This window comes from Condylura cristata, unplaced genomic scaffold (genome assembly GCF_000260355.1).
Source record: "Condylura cristata isolate star-nosed mole 26May11 unplaced genomic scaffold, ConCri1.0 scaffold00005, whole genome shotgun sequence".
In the NCBI taxonomy this organism is placed as follows: domain Eukaryota; kingdom Metazoa; phylum Chordata; class Mammalia; order Eulipotyphla; family Talpidae; genus Condylura; species Condylura cristata.
In genome coordinates this window covers 44427522-44436679 of record NW_004567106.1, presented here as the reverse complement: position 1 = coordinate 44436679, position 9158 = coordinate 44427522, and the positions used below count along the sequence as shown (strand labels likewise).

Sequence of the window (9158 nt, the reverse complement as noted above, 5' to 3'; positions counted from 1 at the left end):
CACATGAGTTCGATCCCCGCCTGCCCCGGAGGTGGGAAGAGCACACGTCTGAACTCCACACTGCGCTCCACATCTCGTATGCCGTCTTCTGCTTGAAAAAAAAAAAAAAGGGGGAGGGAGGGCCCTCCCTCGGGGCGCAGGGGGTTAAAGCACAGCACTAAGAAGCTAACGCCACTGCCACATGAGTTCAATCTCCGCCCCAGAGGTGATCCACATGGCGTGGCAGACCTCTCCTGACCCGCCCGCTGCTCCCCTCAGCAGTGTACTTTGTCAGTGGGCCTGTTCTTCTCTCCACTCTGTCTCTGGTGGATCCTCTCACTACACCTGCGCGCGTCTGGCCTGTACCCCAGTTCTGTATGCATAAATAAATAAATTTTTAACAAATGATATGTTAAATACAAATCATTCTTCATTAAAGCAATTCTCCTGAGTTTCTATACCAGGCAGCAGCCTTCTAATTTACTTGCAGCATGTAGTTGAGAAACAAGGAAAAAGAAAGGGAAAATCTCTAGATCTACATCTTTAACTAGTTCTCATCTCCCAGAATGAATCTGAATGAAATTTTCATTTTTAGCACCAACAAAACAATAGCAACCTGTGTGACTGATTTGGAAATGGTAGTGACGGCGGTGTGGATGGTGATGTGAATAGTGGAGGTTGTACTGACTGCAGTAGTGATGGAAGTCGAGGAAGTGGCGGTGGCGGTGATGGTAGGAGTGGAAGCTGTATTGTTGATGGTAGTGGTGGTGGTAATTACTTAGACCACTGAGCCTTTCCAATGGCTCATAGACCCTGAGCGGTGAACTGCTGAGGCTTCTCTTCTCCCAGATCTGGCTCCGGTTGGCTCATTATCCCAAATTCAGATTTCACAGAATGTTCGGATTGGCAGCTATGCAGGGCTGACCTTCTGCCAGTAGGTCCTTGCCTTTGCTGAGTTTAGATTTGGAGAAATGTTGCCATCTAGTGCCCCTCAGGAGTCTTAATTCTTTAAGTCAATAAATGGGTGTCCCTCTGCTTAATCCCCTGGCCCTCTGCTTAATCCCCTGGCCCTCCCTCCAGGTAAGAGGTCAAGACACACCACAGGCCAATGCTAGTGAGCATTGCCCTGAGCCACAGTGGGAATCATGGAACTGTCTCCACATGCTTTGTTTTTTAACCTTTTTTCTCTTTAGAAAATTTACAAAGAGAAAGAGCTATGCAGAGGCAAAGGAATAGCCACAGAAATAAGATTTAGCAATGGGTCAATATTTACATATACTGTGTATAACATATGAAACTCAGTAAGGGATGGGGAAGAGCAATGAAGGCAAGCTCCAGATACAACCGTGAAATAAGGAAGTCATTGGTGTGGCCACCAATGGGTCTCTGCCTCTCCAAGCCTCTCATGCCCCTCCAGGCATATCAGTGTAAACCTTCACACCCTTGCCCATATAAAGCTTTCAGTCTGTTCCCTCAATTCTGTCCTCTTGATTTTCTGCAGTAACAGCAAGCTAAATCCATCAGCTACTCTGTACTCTGTGTTCTTGAGCTTCCCCTGTCAAGTAGAAGAGGTCTATTTTTAATGGAAACCTTCAATGACTTAGCAATGATGAGATATTCTATCTAGTGGCAAGTGGCAAGCCAGGCTGGTGGAGGAGATGCTTTAGACAGAAAGCATCTCTTACCTCTCTCAAACGCCAGGCCTTCTCAACCTTCAACCATGACCTTGTCTTTCATGCTGCATGCATGCTGATTTGCATTGCCAGAGTACTGATCTTCTCAACACCAGCTTCCCAGCTTGTTTGTTAGCTCCACAGGGGTGCACATCAGGTCTGTTTTGTTCACTACCAAATGCCTAGTGCCTCGCATGTGCCTGGCCCACAGGCACACTCTAACAAGCAAGAGTCTGGTGCAAACCTTTAGTGATATTTGGTTGAGCAGGTGGAAACCCAGAAGCAGAACATATTAACACCAGCACCATGGAGTCAGAGGGACTCCAAATGTCCCATCTTGTGATTTTAAAGCCATTTAACCCCGGAGCCCTCAGTTCACTTGATATCTTAGGCTGGAGCCCTCTCCCCCTTTTTGAAGTGAGCCCTTTTCACTATCTCCTCATCCCCTTCTAGTGGGTTTAAAAACAGCTGATCCAATTGCATCATTTTAAAGAGAAAAAAACACCATGGAAGCACAGAAATGTGGAAAGGTGACAAGGTGAGAGACAGGAGAAAAAGAGTGTATGTCACAGAGGAAATTGCTTTGTCATATTTTCCCATCACAGCTCCTCACTGTAATTCAAGAACACCCGTGAAGACTTGTTCTCCCTCATCCAGGAGTTCAGTGTGAGAAATATTCAGTCTGGCCAGGAAACAAAAGAAGTTGGAGGGGGAGCCAGGGGGGTGTTGTGGAAGAGGAACTGTGTCCTGGAGGAGGCAGCTCTGAGGACCCTGATGGTCTAGAGGGTTGCACACTGTAAAGGGTCCATCTGGGAAATAGCAGCCACGTTGAGACACTGAGGACAAAGGCTTTTTTGTCCTTTGCCACCCGTCAGGCAGTGCTTTTCTGAGCAGCTCTAATTATAAATCCCTGTCCCGCTAAGATGGGTAAACTTGGCAGCATTTGAGATCTGCCTTGTGTCTTAACTATTTCTCAGTTGGTTTCGGTTTGGCAAAACCCCAAATGCATTTTGCCAAGCACTCTTTCCCTTAATTTCTAATCCCCTGAGTGGCTTAAGGGAAATTTCATCCATATGTTTCTGAGTCATTTACTGTGAACTCATCTTTTGGTAAAAAGAAATATGCTCTCAAGCCAGCACAGTCCAAAGAATAGCACATTTTTAGACTGAAATGGGTCATGCTTTCTTTGGAAAGAATTTCCTGAGTTTCTGAGTACAAGGATGGAAGAAGAGCAGTATATCCTGTTCTCATTTTCCTCCCCCACTCTGCATGTCCTTTTTTACTGACAACTTGAAAACTTGCTCTATTGTTTATGAAGCTGGTGAATGCATACTTGCGTTAAGGTCTAAATGAGCTCTACAGATTTGCAGTTTTCAACACAAATTCTCATTTTGAAACTGTGCTGGGAAAGAAACAGCAATTATCAAACACACAATAAATGGCAGGTGCATGTCAATAGCCTGGTGGGATAGACAGTGTTTCCATATGCAAAGAATCTGAGGTCAAAAATGTGAAGCAGCTAGAGAAGGTGTGTACTTACACAAAGACAAAGTCAGAACTCAAGTCCAGGACGGTCTGACTTCCAAGTTCATGTCTTTCCACCTGTCCTCGTTCAATGTCGTGTACAGAGGGGAGGTCCAACCCACTGGCGCTGACAATCACGATGGAGCTAAGGATGGTTTTCAGGCAGACATTTTTTTTTTTTTTTAAGTGAACAGGGACTAGACTTGACATTATCGCAAAATAGTTATCCTCTCTTTCATTGCCTCAGAAGAGTTTGAGATCCACCTTACTCATTCAGGTAAGATGTCATCCATAGAAATTGTCAGTCCTTGAAGTCTTTAATACGACTACAATGATGACTCCAGGTATAACTACCAGTTTTCAGGATCTACTAGTAATAGAGGTAGACAATATCTTGAGGATGCGATCAGCAAAATCCAGAATGTTGAAAATTCTGTAAGACAGAGAACACAGTGTCTTCAATAAATAAGAAGCAAAAAAGGAAAAAGAGAGTAAGGAGACTTGTAGACTAGAAAAAAACAAAGGAAATTTTAACTGAACAAAGTATGTGGATTTTATTTTGATCTTGACTTGAATAAATGAAGGGAAAAAAAGAAATTGGGGATAATCAGGGAAATTCAAGCACTGCCAGAATATTTTATATTTGTTGTCATTTTTAGAAATGATTATGGTTTAGAAAAAGACAGACTATCTCTTAGTGATCCTGTTTAAGTATTTACAGATGAAATAATATAATACCTTGGACTTGGTTTAAAGTAATCTGTGGAGGGGTGGAAAGGTGTCTGGGAGTGGGAAGGACAAATGAAAAGAGATGGGTTATGTGTGAATATCGACTGAAGCTGGGTGACAGGTGCATAAGGTTCATTGTACTAGAAAAACATTTATATGTTTGAAAATGTCCATAATATAAAATATTAAAATCAAAGTTATTCTCATCAATTTAAAATTTCCCCTTTTCACCTACACTTGATCTTAATCTTTCCAATAACTTTGAGGCTCTGGCATGACATGCTATGTGTTTTTGTGATGGTAGTGGTGGTCTAAAAGAAAGAATGAAGTGAGGGAGGGAAGGAGAGGATATAGAAAGAAGGGGAAGAAAAGATGAGCCAAATGAAGAGAAGATAAGGAATTCTTAACAAAGAGAGCCAAGTTCCTTAAGATTCATGTCCCCAAAGGCACAGAATATAGCTTCAAACTTGGCCACTCACCTCGCCAGCATTCTGATTATAAAGGTATTATATGTGTGGGCGTAGGTATGAGAACTTTCCAAGGTAAAGTAGGACTTCACCTTGGCTTTTTGTCATGTCATCTTGATGTTGACCTTTTAAATCTGTTCTGAACAATCTACACCATGAATTATATTGGTTAGCAAAAGCAGATATGCTTGAGAGGTTTTTGGTTTTGTTTTTAATAATTCTCAGATGTTGTGTTTCTAAAGTTACTGAGGAAACAATTTAAGTGATGGCAAAGTGAATGTGTACTCTCTCCCCAGCATCATATGAAGATGAGAATGGAAGTAGGAACATTCAATTAGTTTGTATGGCATCGTCAATTTTCTTTTGTAGTTTTTTTTTTAATTTATTTATTTGTGCATACAGAACTGGGGTACAGGCCAGAGGTGCAAGGGCAGTGAGAGGATTCACCAGAGACAGAGTGGGGAGCAGAACAGGCAGATCCTCAAAGTACACTGCTGAGGGGAGCAGCGGGCAGGTCAGGAGAGGTCTGCAACGCCATGTGGGTCAGCTCCTGGGAGGCCAGGGTTCGAACTCATGCTGAAGTGGCTTTAGCTTCTTAGTTTAGTGCTGTGCTTAAACCAGCTGCACCACCAGGGAAGGCCCCACTTTTCATCTTTTAAGGGGTCCTCAAAATGCACAGTAAAGACATGACCAAAAGATACAGACATGGGGGATATTTGTCTATTAGTGATTTAACACACTGCGCTACAAGGGAGGGCCCTGTTTTGTAGCTTTTTTTTTTTTTTAAAGATTTATTATTTATTTGTGTATACAGAACTGGGGTACAGGCCAAAGGCTCAGGGGCGGCGAGAGGCTTCACCAGAGACAGAGTGGGGAAAAGAACAGGCAGATGGATGAAGTACACTGCTGAGGGGAGCAGCGGGCGGGTCAGGAGAGGTCTGCCGCGCCATGTGGTCACCCTCCAGGGCAGGCGAGAATCGAACTCATGCGGAAGCGGCTTTAGATTCTCAGTGCTGTGCTTTACCCCGCTGCGCCATCAGGGAGGGCCACCTGTTTTGTAGCTTTTTAATAGACATTTTCTATCACGCACAGAGAGGCCCCATGACATGATGTGTCCCACTAGACATCCAACAGTTGCCTTTAGGCATCTGCTTCTGCTGTGCCTCCCTTGCCCAACCCGATGAATTCTTTTCTGCTCTTTTCCATTTTTGTTGAGAAATAAATAAGATACATCACTCTCCAAGTCTAAGGCATGTCGCATGATGGGATGATTTTTATACACACACACACACATACATGTTTAGTTCAATGAATCTATTCAAATAATACAATAAGAACAGAAATGAAAAAATATTCTCCTGTGATAAGAACTCTTAGGATTTACTCTATCTATTCGATACAGGTATCTCCTACTTTTCTAAAGTTTGTGTTGAGTGGCTTCATTTTTATGTGAGACCTAAGTAGTACCTGTTTTGCTAACTAAAGAGAATTTTCATATTTATGACAAAAGACAATCATGAAAGAGGGATTGTTGCTTTACAGCAAGTTGTTCCAGCATCAGCTCGCACTGCCTGGCTCCCTTGCCGGGACATGCCTGCTTTTACCATATACCAGTGTTGTTTCAGGTTTTATGTGTTATTGGGTCTGACTTGGTGGGTTACTCTTTGCGTCTGGAAATACCCAAAAGATTTTTCCACATAAATGACATGTATTTGTTTCTTGCTGTATATGCCATTTTGACTTATGGTGATTTTCATAGTTCAGTTTTGCATAGAGGAGAAAACCTATACATCGCCCAACAGGGTTAGCTACAGTCACTGTGCTGTACATATGTCCCTTGGGCTTATTTATCTTGTAACTGGAAGTTTGGCTGATGGATTATTTAAAAACAAATCTAAAGACAACATTCCAAGCATTACTGTCATTTCACCTATAGAACTTTTGTATGTACCACTTCTTTTTCTTTCAGTCCACAGGATTAGTTTCAGATGGATTTGTAAAGTGAAGTCTACCCAGAATAACACATCTTATAGACTGGGGAGCAGGAGCCTGGGGATGGCAGTTGGCAAGCGCAGCATGGAAGAGAGATAGCAGGCGCTGAGTAAGCACTGAGCCCCGAGTCATGTGTGAGACTTCCCTGTCTGATGGCCAGAAGCAGAAGCGGAATTCAGGCTGGTTACGAAGGAGAGCTGGATATGCCCCAGTCTGACAGCCATCTGGGTGATGTGACATCACCACCTCAGTGCTGTCAGGGAGGGCACCAGGCCAGGAGAGTCAGGGTTTGAGAGACTGAAACTTGTTCCCTTGAACCATCAAAATGTTTCTTTCCATTCAATCTGATAAAAAAGAAAAAACTTTCGAAACTGCATTAGCCACTCTTTCTCCTAAAGGAGAGAAGTACAGAGAACATCTAGCCTTCTCTTTGTGACTTAAAGATATTGTCATCAAGGACAGTTTTGTGTTGAACTCCAAGATGTTCATGCCACTAGAGATTGCCAAGAATTATTTTATATGTGTGCTCCCAAACCAAATGGCCACTAGTGTTTTCTTTTCGCTTTAAACGGGAAGAGGGCCCTCCTTACAGTTATCAAGGTACCTGCTTCTGTCTTGGTGCTGCTAACAGGGCGGTGATGATTGTTACACCTGTGACGCAGGTAAGAATAAACTGGCTAGGTGGCAGATTTTTCTTTGTGTCTTCAGAGGCTTTTACTACTTTTTTAGTTATAAGTTGATCCTAGACAGTTTCAGGTGCTGAGTAGAGGATCAGTATATTACTCTGTTATTCACGGCTGTTTGACACCAAAATAATAAAAACTTAGATCACCTGTCAACACCTCCCAGAGATAAGATAGTATGGTGGGGTATAGGAGAGGGCCAATAAGTAGAATGAAAATACAGGTAAAGCATGGTAAAAGAATCCTCCTATTAAAAAGATGTGGTACATATATACAATGGAATATTACTCAGAAACCAAAAAAGAGAAACACATGTCTTTTGCAGTAACTTGGATGGAGCTGGAAAAGATCGTGCTTAGTGAGATAAGCCAGAAAGAGAAAGAAAAATACTGGATGGTTTCACTCATAGCAGGAGTATAATGGACCAGGCGAGAAAATAACAAGGATAATGAACAACCATATACCAGAGACATTTTGCGGGGGTGGAGTGGGGAGGGGAATGGGATAAAAAACCCCGGGGGGGGGGCGAGGGAAGTGCACGGGATTATGGTGACGGCACATGGGTGACTCGGTGATGGAAAACCCGCGGGGATTACAATTGAGATGGAAAAAAATATGTACAAAATGATGTAAAAATAAACTGTTATTTTAAAAAAAAGTGCCTCTCAGCCCTCCCTGGAGGCCAAGTGGGTAATTAAGTCTCAGTGCTATCACCTCAACAGCCTGAGTTCAATCCCCGGCCAGAGAGGTGACCCACATAGCATAGCAGACCTCTCCTGTCTTGCCTGCTGCTCCTCTTAGCAGTGTATTTTAGTAGATCCACTGTTCTGCTCCCCACTCTGTCCCCACTCTGTCTCTGGTGAATTCTTTCCCCGCCCCACACCTCTGGCCTATACCCCAGTCCTTCTATGCCAAAAAAAAAAAGCATAGATCATACACAAAATAAAAATTAAAGAGTGTCTTTGATTTAGACCCTTGGTTTTTCCTCTTGTGCTTTGATCTACTTATTTGATAAATTCTTTTTATTATTTCATCTAGTCTGCAAATATTTCTTTTACTTTATTTCTTTCTCTGGAATTCCCATTATATAAATGTTATAGTTTTTATTATTGTCCCCCCCCCCAAAAAAAAAGAATCCTCCTAGAGATGCATGAAACTTGATAGGAGAGAGCTTAGAATGGCACTAGTAACCTTTAAAGTATGTTTTATTCAAAACAAGCATATCTAACAAAAGGAGATACAGAACTTAACCTTCAATAAGGACACATTCAGCTACCCCCAAATTGGTAAGTCTAGGAGTGAAAGATGAAGTGGATGAAAGATGCTTTCCCAAACATAATATCAACTTTCACAGACCAATAAGAAGCAAGGTGTGAACCCTCAGACAACAAGGCTTCTTCACTCACAAGAAGAGCAGGTAGTCAGTCACTTTCTAGCTATCTTACTGACCACCCCAGCTCAGCAAAGAGCAACGCTTCACACTTCATTTGGATCAATAAGTAGGTGTATTTGGTGAGTTGGAATGAAAGTCCCCTTAGATGAGATGCTCTCATATCCATCTGGGTTCCTAATGACATTAGGGTTGGGATGCAGGGTTCTAGTGGATGAGGGGTTTGAATATTAGGAAAGGTTTTCAGGGAAAAGATAGAAGCTATTCTATGAACCAGAGGGTCCCCAAAATTGACTCTTAATTTACTGTGCAGTAAAATCATCTGAAGAAATGTTCTTAATTAAATTTTCCTTATTGAGGTGTAATTTTTTTAAAAGATTTATTTATTTATGCATACAGAACTGGGGTACAGGCCAGAGGTACAGGGGCAGTGAAAGGGTTTACCAGAGACAGAGTGGGGAGCACAGGCAGATCGACTAAGTACACTGCTGAGGGGAGCAGCAGGCAGGTCAGGAGAAGTCTGTGAGGTGTAATTTGTAAAAATTGAGTATACAGGAATTAAATGTGTACTCCATTTGAAAATCCATGTTGACAAATGCATTGTTTTGTCACCTGTGTCACTATCAGATATAAGACATAGCTATCTCTCAGCTTCCCCGTGTTTCTAAGTTACACCCAGGAATCCTTCCCAAGAGGAGGACTCTATTCTGTTTTTTTTTTT

General features: G+C 42.4%; 1 protein-coding gene across 4 annotated transcripts in view; it reads right to left on the bottom strand.

The window, feature by feature from the left end:
* CDHR3 (cadherin-related family member 3) overlaps nt 1–9158 on the bottom strand; it is a 125817-nt gene that overhangs the window by 74283 nt on the left and 42376 nt on the right. For 3 of the 4 annotated variants that reach the window (XM_012721040.1, XM_012721043.1, XM_012721042.1), the window contains exon 1: nt 3193–3273. Coding sequence is in view for 1 of the 4 variants with exons in the window: in XM_012721041.1 (XP_012576495.1) it covers nt 3193–3386 (194 nt within the window). In the remaining 3 variants the exon portion in view is untranslated. Of the gene's footprint in view, nt 1–3192; nt 3610–9158 lie in introns of those variants that run through there. The other variant, XM_012721041.1, reaches the window with a different exon arrangement.